This window comes from Ochotona princeps, chromosome 2 (assembly GCF_030435755.1).
Source record: "Ochotona princeps isolate mOchPri1 chromosome 2, mOchPri1.hap1, whole genome shotgun sequence".
Classification (NCBI taxonomy): domain Eukaryota; kingdom Metazoa; phylum Chordata; class Mammalia; order Lagomorpha; family Ochotonidae; genus Ochotona; species Ochotona princeps.
Genome location: NC_080833.1, coordinates 52858146 through 52878415, shown reverse-complemented (window position 1 = coordinate 52878415; position 20270 = coordinate 52858146). Strand labels below are relative to the sequence as shown.

General features: G+C 39.9%; 1 protein-coding gene across 4 annotated transcripts in view; it reads right to left on the bottom strand.

Annotated features, from left to right (window-relative positions):
• UBE2U (ubiquitin conjugating enzyme E2 U) overlaps positions 1-20270 on the bottom strand; it is a 50664-nt gene that overhangs the window by 15231 nt on the left and 15163 nt on the right. For 2 of the 4 annotated variants that reach the window (XM_012928006.2, XM_012928007.2), the window contains exons 6-8: positions 20046-20094; positions 10515-10603; positions 3121-3202 (exon numbers count right to left, since the gene is read on the bottom strand). In XM_012928006.2, coding sequence (XP_012783460.2) covers positions 3121-3202; positions 10515-10603; positions 20046-20094 — 220 coding nt within the window. Of the gene's footprint in view, positions 1-3116; positions 3203-10514; positions 10604-12446; positions 12627-20045; positions 20095-20270 lie in introns of those variants that run through there. The other 2 variants (XM_036494450.2, XR_009244978.1) reach the window with 2 other exon arrangements.

Sequence of the window (20270 nt, the reverse complement as noted above, 5' to 3'; positions counted from 1 at the left end):
ACCTACCAGTCCCGTGCAGCCCCGACAGTCCTATCCCCAGTGCCTCCTGGCCTTGGGGATTCGCGCCCCTAGCCATAAAGGCACACTTATGCGTGCATGTGTGGACCCTACTCACTCTCCCCTCTCTCACTCGTCCCTTGGCGCCCTCTGCTGTTGCTACAGCAGGCGACATCTCCCTGTTGCTGCCTCCGCTCCCACCCCTGTGGCCAGCATCCTTGCTGGAATAAAACCTCCTGTGTAGCTCGCTGGGTCAGGTGTATCGGCTTGTGGTCACAAACCGGAAAGGGCTAATATCAAAAACAGCCATGTCAAAAATACCGAACAAAAGGGAACACATCTCATGTATTTTACCTATACAGTTTCTAGAGCATAACTACTTTTCATTCTTTTCTCCTTCCCACCCTCTTTTGCACCCTCTCTCTTCCTCCCTTTCTCTTTTGAATTTTTACGATACACTTTCAACTTGCTTTATAACCACAAGCTTAAGCCCCCACTAAATAAAGAGTTGATTTTCAAATGCCTGCTAACAGTGGAGGGTTGCGCTATGAGATTTTGTATGGTTTGCTACAGACTTTGTTCTCTCAAAGGGTCGTGGGTTGGAAACCTGGCACCCAGGTGATGCTACTGCAAGATGCTGTGGACTGATACAAGTGGCAGTAGCGAAAGGACTTTGGGTCAGCTGGAGTGGCCGTCTCTGCTCCTGATTTAAGAAGTTATCACTTGCCTGCTTCCTCCATTGCACCTGTAACATGAGAGTTTGTGTTGCACTACTTGGACTTTGCGAAACTGTGAGCTGAATACGCCTCTCCATGAGTAGCCGCTGACAGTTGACTACTATGTGCAGCGTGAATGTAAGACCAATCACTGATTTGCAGAGATGGCTGGCCATTTCCTAGTTGAGTCTCTGTGAACTGAATTCTCGATCACACTTTATGCATTTCAGTGAATGCAGGACTTCCTGGTAATTATCTGAAAATAAGTTGAATGTCACCATTCTTCATGTCTTTATTATGCTTTTTCATGTTTATATATTCAGCATCCACGCCACATTAAAATTAGATATGTGTCACTTAGTTTTGAAAATTTTAAAGACTGTTCTTAAATCAATACCAAACGTACAAACAGCGAGTACCATTTGATCTAGGTAATATATTCTCATCAACCACCAGATGGCATAAGGTGTGAGGATTTTATTCTGACAGGGTCACTATGTGCATGATAATTTGACCTACAAGTTCAAAATAATGTATTTGAAAAAATGTTTGAGCACTCAGACAGTTTACAACGAGTTTAGCCATATGTAGAAGTGGGTGAGTAAGTTGAAAATGACATGGTCCCACTTTCCCTACATCTCTGGGTTCTGTGTGATGTTGGCATTACATAATGAATCAATGATCAAACAAACAAAAAACCAGTTCTGTTAAAGGAAATCAAACAGGAAGTCATGTCAAAGCAAAATTCACCTCATTTTCTAAGTGAGTTTCTACAACTCTATGAGAAACTTGAAACGTGCTTTCAAAAAAAAATGAAAACATGCTTGTACTCCTTCAGATTCTTCTTAATAAAAAGTTTTCTACTGCCTGTAATTTATCTTGAAAGCTGAAAAGTATCTAATCAGAAAGGTTTTTCTCTACTTGGACTTGAAGGAAGTTATTGCAGAAGTCAATTGAAGAAAGTTTAACTTAAAGTCCAATCCGTTTTATCATGCTAAAGGCAGGAAAACTTATAAGGATTTTAAGATCTTCAAGCCCTATGCAAATTCAAAATAAGGCATGCTTTTTCTATTAATCCTGGATTTCATTCTTGAAGAGAGAGCACATTACTAACGATAAGTTAGAGTTTAAAAAGAAAAATAGGGGAGGGCCTGGCACCATGGCCTAGCGGCTAAAGTTCTCGCCTTGCACGCGCCAGGATCCCATATGGGCGCAGGTTCTAATCCCGGCAGCTCCGCTTCCCATCCAGCTCCCTGCTTGTGGCCTGGGAAAGCAGTTGAAGATGGCCCAAAGCCTTGGGACACTGCACCCATGTGGGAGATCCGGAAGAGCTCCTGGCTCCTGGCTTCAGATTGGCGCAGCACCGTCTGTTGCGGTCACTTGGGGAGTGAATCATCGGATGGAAGATATTTCTGTCTCTCCTCTCTGTATATCTGACTTTGTAATAAAAAATAAATAAATCTTTAAAAAAATAGGGGAATGCAATAGTTGGCATCTTTAATTCCCCTGGGTTTAAGGAATCATCATGTTCACCGAGCAACTTGAAAATAGCATCCAGCAGTGATTAAGGTTCCCCTCTTCATTTGACCCAAGACTTAATGATTTCTAAAGATAATATTTAAAAATTTTTTTCTGGGCCCGGCATGGTAGCCTAATGGCAAATGTTCTTGCCTTGCATTCACCATGATTACACACAAACGTAGGTTAGTATCTTAGGTGTTCTACTTCCCATCCAGCTCCCTGCTTGTGGCCTGGGAACGCAGTGGAGGACAGCTCAAAGCCTTGGGACCCTGCACCCGCATGGGAGAATGAGCTCCTGGCTCCTGGCTTTGGATCAGCTCAGCTCCGGAAGGCCATTGTGGCTTTTTGGGGAGTGAACCAGTAGATGGAAGATCTTTCTTTCTGTCTTTCCTTCTCTCTATAAATCTGCCTTTCTAGTAATAATAAAGAAATTTTTAAAATGTTTTTTTCCTGTGCACCTCTTTGATAGATTTACTATATTTTATTCCTGTGTGAGGAAATCCGTAAAAGGAGAAAAGAATTTAGAAGGATGAGAAGGAGGAAAAGCTAACTGCTGACACATAAACGGTTTTGTTTTTCAATACTTATGTCATAGACTGGGGCAAGAGGGAACCGACGGGAGTGAGAGCTAACGGGGAGGGTATTTGAGATTGATTTCATTGGGGTTCATGACCTAGCTCTATCTTCAGCAGCCACGGTGTTTCCCACCCGAGATCACACGAAAGGAAAAAATTAAAGCTTACTTATCCCCGTCCTTAGGAGTAGAAAATGGCAACAATTGTGATTTCCAAGGATTTCTTTTGAGGATTCAGTAAATAGCAGAAATAGAATAATGGACATTTCAAGTTAATGAGATCATCAATTTAAGGCACTTAAAATTTCTTACTTGAATTTCCATTCTTTAGGATATTGTAGTTCGAGTTTCTTCCATTTGTAATACTGTCCAATGAAATTTGTATCTTCAAGCACTGAAATTAGAGCATTTGAAAAAAAGTTCTGCACACATTATTAATAGTTAAAAGTGGACAATAACTCACTTCACATTGTATTGGTATGTGACAATAAGACACATTATATGGTTCACGTCATGCTACAGTGCTTAGAGACTTTCCAAAGTTCTTCCTTTTATTGGGACTTTGTAAGATGCTGCTTGAAATAAGTAGATGGTGTCTTGAAAATTGTTTTTACTATAATGACATTTGTTTATACATCATTTATGTTGTTAAATAAAATTTGTAGGAGGTCATTGTTTTGACTTGTGCTCTTGCCTAAGCCCCCAAAGACCAAACCAAAATGTAGTCATTCACCCTACATGCCTTGAAATCAAGCTGAAACTTTCAAGGAAACAGATAAGTTTTTCTTAAGAAATTCATAGCAGCCAATTATTGGAAGGAGCCCTGGAAATCTGAACCAGCAGGAAGTCCCTGAGAAGGAAGTCCCTTCTGGTTTCATGGTTGTAAGGTAAGTAGTCTGAAACACCCTGATGCTAACTGACCCATTTTTCCACTTATTCTGTTTCCTTGTTTCCATTCTTCGTGCCCTGTACAACCATCTGCTTGGCCATGGCCGCTGGAACAACGATCTATTCTTTAGATGGCATGCTTCCTGAACCATGAACCACTAATAAAAAACCAACTAGATTTTTCAAGTTGTTGAAATTTTGTGGTTTTTTTTTAAATGATCATTATAAATTATCAAAATAATCCATAAAGAAATCACTGACATCATAGTTTAAGAAGTTGATACTTGAAGTAGAAAAATAATAATTTTGGGCCAGCGTTATGGGGCAGCATGTAAAGCTGCTGTGCGCAGCACCAGCATTGTATACAGATGCTGGTTCAGGTTCCAGCTGCTTCACTTCCCAATCCAGCTCGCAGCTGATATGCCTGGGGAAGCAGCAGAGGACGGCCCAAATGTTTGTGCTTGAGCCCCTGCACCCACATGGGGAGACCTGGATAAGGCTCCTGAATTCGGGTTGTACTAGCTACAGCAGTTGCAGCCATTTGGGGAGTGAACTAGTGGATGGAAGATTTTTCTCTCTCTTCCCCCACTTCTCTCTCTCTCTCTTTCTGCCTTTCAAATAGATTAATAAATCCTTAAGAAAAAAAAAGAAAAAAGAAGCTGGAAGAGACATTACAGATTTTTAAAAATGTATCTTTGTCTACTTGAAAATCAGAGAAAGAAAGAGAATCTTTTGCTCACTAATGCGCTTCCCATAATGTCCACAGTAATCAGGACTTTCCATACAGTTCTCCCAAATGATGGAAGCCATCATCTGCTGCATCCCAGGAGGCAGTGGCAGAAAGTGGGATTGGAGTGGAGCAGCCTCGACTCAAGCTGGCACTCCATTATGGAGTGTAATTGTTCCAAGCAGTGGCCTCACCCCACTGTTACACAAGGCGTGCCCTGAAATTACAGATCGTAGAATCTTAACAGATGAGCATCCCGGCTCTGAATTAACTCTTCGTCAACAACAGAAAATGCTTCACCTTGTGTTTGGAAAACTGCCCGTCCCACTGGTGGGTAATAAGGGCTACAACGTCCTTCCTTAGTCTTCATGGTTCATAATTTTACTGCTCTTAGTTCTGACTCCAGGAGCAAAACTGAGTGATCTCACCCCCCTCCGGCAGGTGAGAGCCCTCTGCCAATATGGGTTAGAAGGCATCTCTCAGGAGAGAGTTAAGGTCCTTCACCCTCTTAGGACGTGATTTTCTAAGAGACTTGAATTAAACATCTTTGCTGTCCTGGGGTGAACCTTGTTGATGTGTTCAGAACCAGACTGGAGCTTGTTTTATTTTGAAAACCAAAGACACAAGAATGATTTACTACCTTCCTTGACCTGTGTACTACACTACTGTTAATTCAAATTGGCATTAGTATTTTCTAGAAATCGTTCAATTATAAACCTTATGTCATCAAAGTCATGTAAGATTTTTGGAAAACATGCCATGATTAAGGCATTGTTAATGTTTACCTGACATATTGTTAAGTCAGATCATACGCCCACAAATACTTACCTCCCTCTAACCCTTGTCATTCATTGTGCTGAGTTTACAGTCTTGAACTACTTAACCAACTAGATGCTCTCCATTAGTCTTGTGCTTTCTGGGCTCCCTTTAACAGTCATTAACTTATTCTTTCAACTTAGCTTGATGGCATTTGCCATTGATAGAAACAAAACCCACCTAATATTTTTTTTCTTTTTTTATTAATAGGACTGGATTTTCACCAGCAATATTTCTTCTATCTACTCTTTAATTTTTTTCTTGTTTCAAGAATACACAAGAATGCATGTGTATACATGCTTATTGATTTTAGAATTTTATTTTTTATATATATATATATATGTATATATATATATATATATATATATATATATATTCTGCCCTTTCATTAAAGAAACAAACCTTAGCTTCCCAGAGTTCTTATCAAGGGCTGATTATTTAATAGCTACCAGTAATAGAATTCTTACCATTTTCTGGACACAGGTAGAGTAGATATCCACTCTACTAATAAGCAAAGAAAGAAAGATTACATTCTCTCATTGGGAATTTCCATGACTTTCAGCCAAAATTTAACCTTTTACAAATGCGATTTTTCTTTTTGAGACTTCTGTTCAAGGATAATTCATATCTTTTCTTAAACTGTTTTGAAATTGCCTTCCTTACACTTTATATTGGGATAGGGAAGACGGTCCCTTCCCTGTATATTACGAAACCCCAATGATGTGTCATTCTTCCTGAATAGTCCCATTAATTTTATATCATTAACTCATCTTTCTGTCTTGCTTTCTTTACAATCATGAAAATACCATGGGACTTTGTACAAATTTTGTACAAATGCTTCTCAAATTTTCTCCCTTTACGTCTTCCACTCATCTGCCTCCTACCAACTGCCTATAAACTCTTTAAAAAGCTTATCACAACTTGTATTTTTTTTTGTCTCTAGCACTCGGCCAACTGTCTAGACAGAGAAGATGGTCAACAAACAATGCTGATTGTGGGGGAATAATGAAGACAAAGAGAGAGCAGAGAAAGAATGAAATTTTAACTAAACTTCTGTAAGTTCCAACTCTTTTTATCATTATTGTATTTTGTTTCCGTGGTCACTTGTAACCTGAAAGATTTTGTAGGGGGAAAGCTCCCTCCTATCTCCATAATACAATTCTCCTTCCTGTAGTTTCTTCTGAGGATTGCTGGATCTCACTGGACCTGTACTTTTTTTTTTTTTTTTTTACTATGACACACTTCTGTCCAATGCTGGTAGAAATTGACCTGAGAGTTTATTTCCCATTGCTGTTTGTTACTTGCAATGGAACACACCAGCACTGACTTGTCTCAGCAGCTTTTATTTGTACACATTTGGTCTCATATTGATCACAGGGTCACTTAAAGGTGCTTTATCTTGTCAGTCAGTAGACTTTGGTAGCTAACTTAAACTCACTTATCTGTATGTGCAAAACCAGTACAAGCCTAAGGAATTCTTGACTTCTGACATCGCACTCTTCCCGCTAGAGCCTTCCCCACCTTGGCTGCACATTGTTGTCACCTGGAGAGCTTTAAAAACTACCAGTGCCTGGTTCTATTCCCAGGGATCCTGATGTAATTGGCCAGGGCCATGCCCTTTCTATTGGAATTTTTACAAGCACCTCAGGTGGTTCTGATGAGCAGTGGACTATGAACCACTGCATTGGAACCAGGTGATACCGCCTCTTGCATCTCAATGTGTTTCGGAGAGACTTGTCTTTATTGCTGGCTCAAAGACTCAAAGAAGGAAAGTTTCCTGGGGTGAAAGCAAGCATCCCCACGATGCTTCAGGCTGTTTGCTCTGCCTTGATGACAGCAAGCAAACATCAGGAAGCCTGTGCTCTGTGTTCCTGTGTACACTGGTCTGAAGGAATGCTCTACATAAACATTTCCTTATGGGGATCATATTCTGTCGTTAAGGCACTATTGACCACAACCATATGTATTCATTTGTTCTTTGCCAATCCTTTTACTTGCCATCTTGTAGTGATGGGCAGAGAACACTGGTGCATTTTCCCATATCAATGCCTTGGTTAAGAACCAAAACTTGTAATTACTGATAAATTTACTGCACACATGTCAGAGTGTGAATTTAACCGTTGTATCATACAGAGATAATTTTGCTGGGATATGGATGGAGTCAGGCTAGTATGATAGAAAAAGCAGCAAAGACAGGACCTGGTTTAAGTCTGAACCACAGCCCACTCAGTGAGGAAAAGCCACATTTATGGAGCACTTACTTGCTGAGTGGTTCCTTCCTCTGTGTTTATTCTCATTTTACAATGGAAGGACTTGGATGAGGCGAGGTTAAGTAACTTACAGCTGGCAATGGACAGAGCCAGGATCAACCCTTGATAGTTCAGAACTCACCGTTTCTCCAACGTGACAGTCTCCCTCACATGTGAGAGGTAAATTCCCTTTAGTTTGCCTTGGGTACACTGCTTGGTTTTTGCCTGTCTTGTTTTTCTCATTTGTAAAACGGGGTAAATAATTCTAATGCCTAGCTCCTAGGGTTAGTATACTACCATACATGACATGTATGAAATATTCATGAAACAATCAAATCAATGCTCAAATCAATGAATATAAGACTGCTTGACTGAGATGATTTTTATAACATTGTGTATTTGAGTGTGCTCTGTAAACTGCATGTTACAGGAACAAATTTAGTATTCAGGCATCCAAGTCTAAGGAAACATTTGTGGCACAAAGGTATGGAAAAGAGTTAATCCTCCAAATCATAACGTTATTACTCATCCTGAACAACGATGCTCTTAAAGTATGCCCAAAAGCAAGTGCGGTGGTGCGCGTCTGTAGTCCCAGCTACTCAGCAGGCGGAGGCGGGAGGGTCGCTGAAGGCCAGGAGTCCTGGGCTGCAGTGCGCTATGCCGATCGGGTGTCCGCACTAAACTCGGCATTAATATGGTGACCTCCCAGCAGCAGGGGACCACCGGGTTGCCTAAGGAGGAGTGAAGCGGCCCAGGTCTGAAACAGAGCAGGTCAAAATATGCCCCAAAGCTCACCATTCTTTGCAGTGAGATATATGTTACTGTAGAAAATCAAGCTAGTAGGGGTTTCCCTTTTATTTCTGAGTTGCTGTAGAAGTATTCTGTGATCTAAAAGCTTCATGTTTATTATTGCCAGGAAATTAGGCCATTAAAAAAAGATAGCATTGGATCGCATCCAGATGAGCTATCAAAAGACAAAATGTCCAACAGCACATGTGAGGTTTACATTTAATTGTTTTTTAATTAAGTGCTGGTTATTATTAGAGGAAAGCTAGCGGAACAGTCTTAGAGCAATTCCATAGGGGAAGAAGAGGCAGAGTGATTGTGAAATCTCGCACCAAGTGTTACATTCAAATCTTAGAAATTCTTCTGGGCTAAAGATAAGGTTACCAGCTATTGCTTTTACAAAGAGGGCTGCATTACACACTAGGATAGTGGCAGATGTGGAAAGAAGAAAATGAAAAATTTTGAGAAAGGAATTGCTGTCAGTGGCGCTTCAATATCTTTGCTGGCTTTTTCAATCATTTTTTTTTTTAATTTCAAGGCAATCATTTCCAAATCTCCTTAAGCTTTGGCACGTGCTTCTATTACTTCACTCTCTGGCAGTTTGGGATATCCCAAACTGATATCCAAGTGGTCCTGTGCATTTCCATGTTATTCTAGACAGCACCATTCTGTAACAATCTCTTTGCTGTTTGGTTGGCGGATTCTGACTTTGGGTCATTCCTTAGTGGATGCCAGTTAGTGTTACTAGCTGCCACATTTGTAGGGTTAAGGGTCATCATCTCTGGAACCTAAGCACTTCATTCAGTGCTTCCTAGACTTTTAGGAAGGCAATGTGTGTAACACTCAATTATGAAGCTTTGAAAGCAAGTAAATATTCACACCCTCTAATATTGAAAATGACAGAATCCTTTGTAGTGGTTTGAGTAGCAACATTCTGTGCACTGTAAAGCACCTTAAAACACCTTTAACCATTAATTTATAAGGATGATAATCTATAATCAGAAAATAATTAAAGACCAACTTCCTGAAAGAACATGTGATTTCTTAAAAGTTACTGATCTAAAATTGCTCTTTATAATATTTCTTAAGCTTAGTATTTTTTTCCCATAATTTGTGCCTTGAGACTGGGTAATGTTATTGCAATAGTAGAAAACTATCACAATGATGACATACAGTGAGACTCCAATTAAGGCAGTGGTCATGAGGATGGAGGAGAATGGAGACATTCTAAATGTTGAAGTGGAAGAAACATAGGTTTAATGAGATAGATCAAGAGGTTTATGAAATATTCTAGATTAGCTGAAAAAATATGTAGCAATGACTCTGTACCATTAGCAGAGAGGAACTAAAGCAGGAAGAATTGGGTTTGGGAACACCATAATGGAGCTCCTTCGAGATGTCTTTAATACAAGCAGGTGAGATGTCTAACGCACCTTGCAAATATGCATGTAGAACCCCGGGAAGGACTAGGATGTGACTTTAGGAAAGGTTGGTATACAGGTGTAGGGAACACATGGCAGTGGAAAAAGTCTTCCAGAAAGATGGAGGAAGAGAAAGGAAAGAGGCAGAGAAGGGGAAAAGAAAACTCACAACCACACAGTGTCCTGGAAGTTCAGGAAACTGTGGGCAGTGAGTTCAAATAAGAAAAGTTCAACTGAATCTGGACGGCAGCAGGATGCAGCAGCCTGGCTGAGGCGAAGCCCTCTCTCATTAAGTGTGTGTAGCTGGACAACCTACTTGGGTCCAAATGATGAAACAGTACCCTAGAGAGTCAATGAAACCGAGCCAGAAAGTTGTCCAGCTCTCACGTTGTGGCCTTTGATTCCTAGCGTATGAGGCTAACGTGATGCTTAGACTAGCATAATTGAGCAGCCTTAGGTTCTTATGTTTCCTTGCTGGATTTCTACTTCATACTTCATTTGGCTTATATAATAAGTATGTTTAGAATTAAAAAGTTCTCATGAGCTCTGAAGTCATCTTTCTGGGGTGAAGGGATGATAGCAAACCTCTTTAAGATGAAGAACATCTGTCTTACTTTCTGTGTTATAAGTAGACTTCAGGCTCTACAAAAGAGGAACTAATTAATAGCTGTTAATGACCAATAGATAAAGCCAATAGGGAAGTTTATTACCCATATCTAGTAGATTCATACCAATTATCCTTTGAAAGAAGGACAAGCTGAGCATAATGAACAGCCTGCTATATTCCTAAGAACACAGGATAAGGCTAGATCATCTTACATGGAGTTCTGTAGAGTGCTGAGGTTTTTGATGTGGCTGTTTCAGACCATGTCTTGTGGTATTCATAAAATGAGATCGCTCTAATGGTTCTGAAAATGGAAATAAACATCAGACAGTGAATAGTTTGCAAATGTGTTTTCAAAAAGCCATTTATCCAGACAACATTTCAGATAACAGTATCTTATCACATTAAAGACTCCTGTGCAAATTCATACATGTAGATGCCTAACAAATGGACATAGCATTAATTTTATCCTAATGAATTGAAATTACAGAGAGAAGAATCTACCCAAAGCATTTTCCAATAATAAATATAAACATACATCCATAAATATATTATAAAACACACACATATTTAGGGCACCTGCCCATGCTCCCCAGCATTACAAAGGAATGTTAAACAAAGCATTATACTTGTAAATTCTCTCCCAGTAGTTTCCTTGATCTATTCTTACACATGTTAGTGAAGTCACCTTTGCTGCCTTCTTATTTTTAGGAGAAAATAAAAAGCACTAGAGTTGAGATCAGTTGCATTTTTACCCAAGATCTAGTCACTTGCAAAGAGGGGGGAAAGAACTGTTCTTCTAAAACTTCTACCAATGCATTTCTTTCCCTGTGCTGGCATTAGTACGTCCTCAGGGGAGCACAACCATCATTGAAAAGTATTACGTGGAAGCAATAAAGCAGCCTTTCAAATAACTGAATTTTTCGTTTTTTTCTCTATGAAAATTTTTTTGAACAAAGAGATTCTCAACACTCCATAAACAGAACATTCCTTGTGGTTTTTTTTTTTTTAAGATTTATTTTACTTTTATTGGAAAATCAGATATACAAAGAGGAGGAGAAGCTTGTGGCTGTTTTGAGACACGCGATATCGTCATCGAACTGGCTCAAACTGAAGGACAACGCCAAACGTGCTCTGCATTAGGTTTGTTTTCCAGCTTCGGTTCCCAACTCCTTGCAAGAAGCAGCAGCTTTTCAGCCAGAACAAGTGTGTTAGCACTAATTTTTCCAGGCAGATTGTAGGTCCCTCAAAGTAAATATTTGACCCAGTTTTGAACGTCTTGGGGCAATATCTAAACGTGTTAGTGCATTTATTTATTTAAGTAACAATACAGACACCTAATGTTAAGACTTAATACTTTTCAAATGTGTTATTACTTTTGCAATCACACTTAAGTAGAAATCTGAGACTAGGTGAAGATAAATTAATGATGGCTATTATTGCTTCCAGAGCTGCATGCCATGCTTTACACTACTAAATGATATACTAAACTAACATTAATTTGCCAATGAAATGTTTCACCATTTGGCAACGGAGGTAACCAAATGAAAGGCTGCATTATATCTCCTGCACGAAAAAGCTTGTGATCAATTTGCTGTCACAGGTCGTTTAGCAGACAACAATGACCCAAGAGGAAGGAAACTGTCAACACACTGTCTCGTGAAAAAAAATACACCATCTTCAGGCACAATCGTCTCCATTGTTTTTTGTCTGTTTGACGAAGACCTGTGACCCCTTTCCCTTCCCAAGGGTGTCCTGTTCAATTTCAAACTGTTAGCCTTCAGGGGCTTTCTTTCCCTCCCCCCCCAGAATAATTAAAAATATTACCCTAAAAGGTATAACTTTAGTATAGGTTGAATATACAAAGCACAATGTCTGAAGCATTTGAGAATATTCGTATATTCAATTCTATAAAGGAAACATCCCTTTTAAAGTGATAGAACAGTAAGTATATTTTTCTATTATTCAGATAAACTAAGTTTATATGGATGTATGCAGTATAAAAAAATACATGAGCATACAGTTTCAACCAATAACAGGAACCTATTCAGTTTTATCCTTGACAGCATGAATATAAATAAGTGGAAGACACAATTTTAAACTGAACATTAAAGCCTATTTTTCTGTTGGGAAAATAAGATACATACCTAGGCTAGTGAATAGAATGGCTTTTTATATTAGCACAATAAAGCCTTATAGGTTTAACACAGATGTTTAGAGAATCTAATAACAGATAGTTCTTTGGCAGGGGCAATAGGAGAAGCTGAGGGAGCTAAATGTAGCTATGTTTTGAAGCTATCAGTGAGAGAGCCACTTGGGATTTGGGTCTGGAAAAAAAGGAAGCAAACAGAATTAGCAGCAGTTTGGATGGGAAAGAGAAGGGATGTGCCTGCTTACACACACAATGTTGGGAGAAAACATGATAACACTAATGACTTTGATTAAAGTGGAGAGTTCAAGTTTACAGGCATTGGATTTCAAAGTGGGCAGTGTCTTCAAATTTAGGCAAAATATAGACTAGAATTTGTTTTTCTTTTTTTTTGATTCATTAAGTAAGCAAGAGTCATCTGTCATTTCTGAACAAGGCAATTATGAAGTGAGTGTTTGAGCAAGGGTGTTCTTTGGGAATAATATGCAGGATAGAGTCAACAAGGGAATTTAAATGTAGGGGACCAGACAGAAAACCAATGCAGCAACGTAAGTATGAGAATCTGAGAGCTCATGTACAGTGGGTGCAGACTTACAAAAGGGAGGGGAAGACTAAGCCAACGCTGAAGAACTGACTCCACCAATTGTCTGGCAGGGCATGAAAGGGGTAGGAATGTTACAATGGAATATTCTTCTAAAGCCCAGAAGACTAGTTAGTTTTGCTATTAAGAGAAAGTATCAAACAAAATTGAAATAAAATATGAGTTTAATTTTAGATAGGGGTTTTAGGTGATGGAAGGACAGGCAAGTCAAAACGACTTTTCAGAGTGTGATTGAGAAATTGGGACTGGAAAAAGGAGGGCTGAGTCAAAACAACATATAGATCAATAAATGATGCCATTGGGGGTGGGGGAAAGCCTCTGGAAGAGTAAGTTTTAGAAAGTAGAGAGCAGAAACCAATCCAGAGTTAAGGTGACCAATGATAGAAACAGGTTCATTGAAGAAAGAGGAACAGCATGGTGGCAGTGTTTCATGGAAGTAAAGTCAAGCCACAACCAAAGTCTAACAATGGAATTCCTAAATACATCTCTGCATGGAATTTTCTTCTCCATCATCATCTAGCTGTGGTGTCACAGCTGAATGCCAAGCCAGGAATCAATTAGCATGGCTGACAATGTTCTGGCTTTGCTGTATACTGACCATGCGACTCTGGGTAAGGTGCCTATCCTTTTCCAAGTGGTTGTTGTAAGTATTCAATGAAATCCTGCATCAGGAGATCCAGGTTTAGGGCCTCTTCAACAGTTACCATCAGCTGATCTCGGTTGCCTTTGGCAGCTACTTCATTTTTTTCTCTCCTGCTAAATACTTTCTTGAGTATTTTTCCTACCTCAGAGTTTCCAGTTGGTTATCCTAACACTTCAGGATGAAGTCTAAACATATTTAAACAGAAACCAGGCTCTTTATCATCTGAACACTTCCTATCCTATCTTCTGCTTCTCCCCACAACCATGTATTTCTCACTTCTGTTACTGTGCAAGTTGTTCGTTTTAGAGACTGTTTCTCCCTCTGCACTTGTGAAACACTTTCTCATCAAGCTTTAGGTTTTGTACAAATACTTCGTATCTAAATGTTGTGACAGTGGACACTGATTGCCTCCTCCATGTCTGTCTCCATTTTCCTCCATTGTGTAGATGCCCTGCTGGGATTGGTTCAAAATCAGAGTCTGATGGGTTCTGGGTTATGTGAACAAGGTGCCTATTTCAAGGATAGGAACTTGACCTATAAAAATCCAATCAGAGTGAAGCTTTTTGACGTTTCAGCCACTAGTCTGGCATGATAGACTATAGGTTACTTTGGGAAGAACTTACATAAACCGTGAACATTATATGTCTTTCTCTGCTTCCTTTGATTTCAAAAAATTTTTTTTCAAAATACTTTGTAACTTTTAGTATAAATGTCTTATAGATCCCTTTGCTACATTTTTATGCTGACATAAATTATATTGTTAAATTTGATTTTCTGTTTGTAGGTTTGAATACATAAAAATATAGTTTATTTGATAACATTCATCTTAAATCTAAGTCCTTGCTAAATTCATTTTTTAATTTTCAAGTTAAATTGTTCATTTGGATTGTACTATGTATATGATTTTGTTGTCTGTCATGAGATGGCTAATTTTAGGTGACAATTGACTTCATTAAAAAATATCTAATAATACAAAAAAAAAAACCATTTTGGGGAGGTGTGCTTGTGTGGGCATTCCCAAGAGAGATTAGATGGATGGGAAGACCCAGTCTCAATGTGCGTGCACACTGGCAGTTGGCCAGAGATCTGGAGACACCAAGTACAGAAGGTGAATTGGTGCCTCACTCCGAGAGCATGGGCACACTCTGTTACTGCTGTGGATGTCAACTTCTGCCCTTTGGACTTGTATACACCAGAGGCTCCCTGGGATGACACTTCACTTTTTAGTCTCCCACCACAAGTTACACTCTGGACTTCTTGTTTCTGGGTCCCTGGCACTTGGGCTGTGCCTTACTGCCATTATGCCAGGGTCTCCAGCCTGCTCATGTCCTACTATAAACCTTCTCAGGCATCAGTGTTGGTTAAGTCTTGTGAGTTTTTTGTAAGTTACTTAATTATTTGTCCATTCATCCATTCATTTTCAAAGGCAGAGTTTCAGGGAGAAAGAGAGACAAATCTTGCATCTGCTGGTTCACTTCCCCAAATGGCTGCAAGAGCCAGGATGGGACCAGGCCCACGCCAAGATCCTGGAACTCCATCTGGGTTTCCATATGTTTGGTAGGGCCCAAGCAGTTGAACCAACTTCTGTTGCTTTTGCAAGTGCATTAGCAGGTTGCTGGATTTGAAGAGGAGCAGTTGGGACTTGAACTGACATTCATATGAGATGCTGGTATAGCGGGCAGCAGCTAACCTGACTGTACTACAATGCCGGGCCCTCAGCTATATAACTGAATGAGCCATTCACCCTAATAAATGCCCCTTCATGTAGCTGTGTAAGTATCCCATGGATTATACATCTCTAGAGAACCTTGGCTAATACAGGGAGTAGAAAAGACTCGTAGTAGTCTCCTCTTATCTGTGGTGTTGCTTCAGTTGCCTGTAGTTGGTCATGGTCTGAAAGTCTTAAGAGGAAACTTCCAGAAATAAATAATCCCTGAATTTTAAATTGTTTGCTGTTCTAAGAAGTTTAACGAACACTTTTGATTTTCCACTCCATCCTACCCAAGTTGTGAATCATCCCTCTGTAGAGGATACCCACACTGTACATGCCACTAGCAGCTGTCTTAGTTCTCAGACCAAATGTGGCATCCAGTCTGTATGTGAAACCCTAATGCTACACCACAATGCACAACGCCCACAGTGCACACCTCACTTTATCCTATCATGTAGGCAGTGCATCCTTTCATATCACACGAAGACAAAGAACAAGCATAGTATTTTTAGAGTTGAGACAGATATCACATTCACATAACTTTTACTATAGTATATTAGTATAATTGTTCTCTTTCATCAGCAATAGTTATTGTTCATCTCTTACCGTGCTTAATTTATAAATTACACTTCATAAAAGGCGTTGAATTTGTAGGTAAAAACATAGCATTATATGTACACAGGGTGGGGTATTATCTGTGGTTCCAGGCATCTGCTGGAGTATTGGAACACACCCTTGCAAAAACGCTTGCAGAAAAGGCAGGACTCCCACATTTAATATTCTGACCATCCATGTCTCATTTTCCTCTGCCAACTGTGTAACAACCAATCATCTTCTCCCTTTCTCCCTTTGGCTCTGTATCTCAGCTACATTACTGATTCATTTCCCCTGTTGAGGCAGGATGTCACAATGCTTTCCTTTGGGCCAGAGATGGGAAATATGGCCTGTCATCTTCCAGGATTTAGAATACACCGTGTGCTATCGGTAAGTTCTACCCAGCCTTTGCAATTCACCAGAGGGAGTCTCCTCCTCCTGCAAGCTGGCCCTAACAGGCCCCTCCGCCCCATCACTCCTACCAAGCCAAACTAAGATATTCCTACTTCCATGCTGCCCCTATATTCTGATTTTGTGTCCATCATACAATTATGTCTATATTGTATTATGTGATACAATAAACAGGCACAGCTCAATAAAACTTGGGTGGATTGTATTTAAAACAAGTGGTCCCAGAGATAGATAACTAGATGAAAAGTGAAACCTTCCGAAGAGAGCCTAGAAAAAAAACAAAGTCCCAAAGGAAGCTGTTTCTGCTCAATAGGACTCATTTTAAGTATGATTCATTCTGTCCTGAGCTTTCCTTCCCTAGCTCTGACTCTGATATCACCCTGTGGTCACCAGCAGCATCCTCCAGACGCTCCCTGGGTTGGCCCTGGGGGACCGACAGCTCCACTGCTTGCACTGTCTTCCCTTCAGACTAGGGTTCCCAACACTCCAGGGTAAAGATTGTGAGGTTAAGGGTCGTGCATTTTTCAGGTGCATATATCCAACTTTAGGTCCTTCTGTCAGCTCCAGGCAACATAGAACATATGCAGGATGAATATGCTTTGCTACATTACAAAAATTCTTTTTATTTGAAAGGTAGTATTTACAGAAGGAGAAGAGAGAGAAAGAGAAATATATGTATGTATATATATGTGTGTGTATATATATATATATATATATATATATATATATATACAGAGAGAGAGAGATCTTTAATCTGCAGGTTCACTTCTCCAAATGGCTGAGCTGAGCTGAGCTAAAGCCAGAAACCAAGAGCTTCTTCCTGGTCTCCCACATAGGGAAGAAGTCCAAGGACTTGAGCCATCATTCACTGGATGGATAAGAAGGCCATGAGCAGAGAGCTGAGTTGGAAGTGGAGCAGCTGGGACCCAAACTGGTGCCCACAGGGATGCCTGCACTGTGAGGCAGAGGATTAGCATGCTACATGACTGAGCTTGCCCCAAGTGAATGCATTTTAAATACATGAATGCCTAGCTGTTCTACATGGGCTAAAATCCAGCTTCACAGCTTACAAGAGTATTGTATAGATCACGTGCAAATATTCTGGGTGACTAGTGTAAGCTCAAGTCACCTTCATGACTGGGCATCACTGGATTCCCCCTGACTACATTCTACTCAGCTGACCAGACCTTGGCCAACTTTTATTAAGTCTTCAGATAGTAGAGTTTCAGTCGCCAGGCTAGCCCTCTGGAATATATTTCTTACAATCAGCTTATTTTTTTTTCAACTCATGAAGTAAAGGAAACTCAAGCAACAGACCAACACAGTGCAAACAGCACCATCTCTCTTCCTGAATAGTTTAAAATAAGGAATGCACTGTTTGAAGACTAAAAGCTTAGGGCAGTTGTTGGTTTTCTGCTCCCCATATCAGAATGTCTGAGTTTGGATGCTGTTGAGCTACTGAAATAGTTTCTGCTGCTGCTGCTGTTGTTGTTGCTATATAAATTAACCCATTTACTACAGGCTGGTGATGTGTCAAATGATGATGCCTCCGCTGCTTTCAATTCCTTCAGTCTACTGAATTCAGACTTTATCATGATGGCAGGACTGATAGTGTGTCCAGACATTACTAGCTACAGTTTTTAAGCAGGAAACACAGTGCCATATACCCTACAGCTCTTCTCTCTTTTTTTTTTTAAGATTTATTATTATTGGAAAGCTGGATATACAGAGAGGAGGAGAGACAGAGAGGAAGATCTTCCATCCAATGATTCACTCCCCAAGTGAGCCACAACGGGCCGGTGCGCGCCGATCCGATGCCAGGAACCAGGAACCTCTTCCGGGTCTCCCACGCGGGTGCAGGGTCCCAAAGCTTTGGGCTGTCCTCGACTGCTTTCCCAGGCCACAAGCAGGGAGCTGGATGGGAAGTGGAGCTGCCGGGATCAGAACCGGCGCCCATATGGGATCCCGGGGCGTTCAAGGTGAGGACTTTAGCTGCTAGGCCACGCTGCCGGGCCCTTCTCTCTATCTTGATTTGGCCACAGAAGGAGCAAATGTACTTGGAATATTCGCTGATTTTAATTTTCTTTACCATTTTTTCAAAGGGAAGCATCACAGTGGATCTAGTATTTCCTGACATCCTAACCTTCCATGTGCATTTAATCAAACTGTCACCATGTAGGTCCAACCAGATCTGCTTGCGATGTCAGCATTCCTACTGATGGGAACTCTGTGAGGCTGTGAATGATGGCTGAAGGATCTGAGTTCTTGCCACCCATGTAGGAGATCTGGGTTGACTTCTGGGCTCCTTGTTTTATCCTTGGTCTAGTCCCAACTGTTATGGATGTTTGGGAAATGAACCAGTGGATGAAAGATCTGTCTGCCTGCCTGTCTCTCTCTCTCTTTCAAATAAAATGAAAATGAATATATTTTAAAATTTTCAAAAATAGTATGTGCTTAAAAAACAGTGAAAACCAAAAACTAGATATAGCTATTTAAGAACAAATGTATTAGGGGCACAAGTTAGAATTTCCAGATACACAACAAATTTAAGCTATATACATGTCAGGGGTATGAAGTAGCATGCCGTCTAGTATGAATGGCTTCAACTGAGGCCTACTCAAAACTTCTCAAGAGAAGTTGGGTTGGCACAAGTGAACCTTGTAACTCAGACTTGATATTGCCATCACTCTTATCCTTAGCTGGGTTCACACGATCTGCTGAAGCTGGGACCACCAAAGAGGCTCTGATCTGTTGTTGCTGCCTTACTCGTAAATGCTAATACTGCATCGCTATGTGCTGAAAATAATTAGATGACAAAGAGAACTTTTTTGATATTCTAGGGACAGCCTTTTTTTTCAGATAGAAGATGGAAACAGTAATACAACAGTGATAAATAGTGCCACCTGGTCAGTCCCAGAGTGATCAAGGCAGCCAATCGCTTTGCCCATGTTGACCTGTAAGGGACAGTATTGTCCTCTACTGAGTCCCAGACTAGCACTTTGCTCACTACACTCTGCTGTCTTCCATCAATTTTTCAATTTTGTGTCACAAACAGAAGCCAGTTAAGTTTCCTAATTTTACTCATTCTTTATAGAGGACTTGTTGAGGAATCTGAACTGAAGCCAACACTATTTCAACACACTTTCTATTTTCACCCATCTGACTGATTTCTCAGAATAAATCTGATGGAAATGCTTGAGCAACGAGGTATCACAGGACCATATCTGAGCTGCTAGACTTATATTTTGCTCAGAAATTCAAGGTTCAATGGATGCCACGTGTTCGGGTTATTTTCCAAAATAAACAACATTCACCATTGGCCTCCTGATCTTCTCCTGAGTGATTTATGATTTGTTACAGTTTGTGATCATTCAATTGACAACACTTCTACCAAAGTGAATATAAAAGAAAAAGCAAGTTTATATCATTACAATTCAATAGCTAAAAAAATTCAGTAAATTTTTTCACATACTTTCTAAAAGCTTTTTAAAAAGATATGTTAAGAGAAAAAGATACCTACTTCTTTTTCTACATTAAAAAATGGATATTCAATCACAAAAAATTCAAACAGTTTATGTTGAGAGCTCTTTGGTAAGTAAATTGGTAAGTAAATAGAGTTACATCAGTAGAAATTTACCTGGTAAGTTTTGGTGTGTCTTGAGGTGGTTCCAGGTTATCACCTTTTGCTGTAAAGAAAAAAAGAAATAAAAACATCTTGGTTCACATGGAGAGTCAAAACATAGTTTTATGTGCACTTTTCCCAAAGTCTCAATAAAATCACAAAAAAAGAATAAAAATAAGATCTAAAATTTCAAGGAGCATCAAAGAAAGCTGACAAGAAAAACTTCCAAGATGAGCAGCA